Raw genomic sequence first — 994 nt, 5'->3', positions numbered from 1 at the left:
CGTCCTCTCGGAGCTCCAGGACATCACTCCCTAAAAAGCATCTCCAACGTGAGACATCACCATGCAACGCAGTGCGTGCCCTCCAGTGCCCTCAGGTTTCCAACACTAGCTCACAGTACGTGGTGACAGATCTGTTCCAGCAGTTCAGAGGTACAGCACCGAGCACATGCCACAGACTTGGATACCATGCCCTTACTTTCTAGGGACGTACAGGCAGAATTTTAAAGTAATTCCTAAAATTCACTTGCGTTCTGTTTAATCCCACACATTCCCTTCTTCCTGTTCCAGTTGTTACACAAGGCTTCGCTGTGTGTACACACAACTGATCTCAGAATCCAGATACAACACTGCATTTCTTATTTCCAAATGGAAGACGCAGGTTTATTATCTCCTTCCCCGCGACAAACGCTCTCGCTCGTGCCGGTTTTCTCCTCCTCTACCCCTACAAAACGCTTCCAATCCCAACGAAACACCGCCAGCACCGCGCCGGGCCTCCCGCAGCGCAGCTCCGTCATCCCGAGAACAATCCGCCTCTGTGCCGGGGGACGGAAACAGCCCAGGGAGACATGGATCCTCGGGCAGCAGCGGGGAAACCCCGGCACATCGAGGGGCGAAGCCGGGAAAAGAAACCCACGTACAAATAACTTTAAGCCAGAGAAAGTGGTGCTGAGCGCCGGGGTGGAGGAGGGGGGAAGGAGGAGAGGAGAAAGAACACAAAGCTGCAACTTTCTGCTCGAGGATGACTCGAGCGCAGGTCGAGCCGCGCTCCCGCACGAACTCCTCAACTCCACCGGCCGGGAAGGGCGGCCGAGAGCCGGGAGAGCAGCCGTGCGGCTCCACGCTCGCCCTGCCGGGCCCCGCGCAGCCCCCGGCCCAGAGCAGAGCGGCCCGGCGGACGTGCGGGGATCCCCGCGTACTTCGCGGAGCGCCGCAGCGCAACAGGCGGGCGCGGGGCCCGAGGGGAGGCAGGGAGGATCCTCACCTACGCCGTATT

The 994-nt window shown here is 59.4% G+C and overlaps 1 protein-coding gene across 1 annotated transcript in view; it reads right to left on the bottom strand.

Moving 5' to 3' along the window:
* Positions 1–781: 781 nt before the first annotated feature.
* The window catches only part of LOC104912083 (dedicator of cytokinesis protein 1-like), a 12,460-nt gene continuing 12,247 nt past the window's right edge, over positions 782–994 (bottom strand). The window contains exon 5 of the mRNA XM_031554592.1: positions 782–982. Coding sequence (XP_031410452.1) covers positions 782–982 — 201 coding nt within the window. The remainder of the gene's footprint in view (positions 983–994) is intronic.

The sequence above is a fragment of the Meleagris gallopavo genome, chromosome 8 (genome assembly GCF_000146605.3).
Source record: "Meleagris gallopavo isolate NT-WF06-2002-E0010 breed Aviagen turkey brand Nicholas breeding stock chromosome 8, Turkey_5.1, whole genome shotgun sequence".
Lineage (NCBI taxonomy): Eukaryota > Metazoa > Chordata > Aves > Galliformes > Phasianidae > Meleagris > Meleagris gallopavo.
Note: the sequence above shows the minus strand (reverse complement) of the source record. Positions and strands in the feature narration are given on the sequence as shown.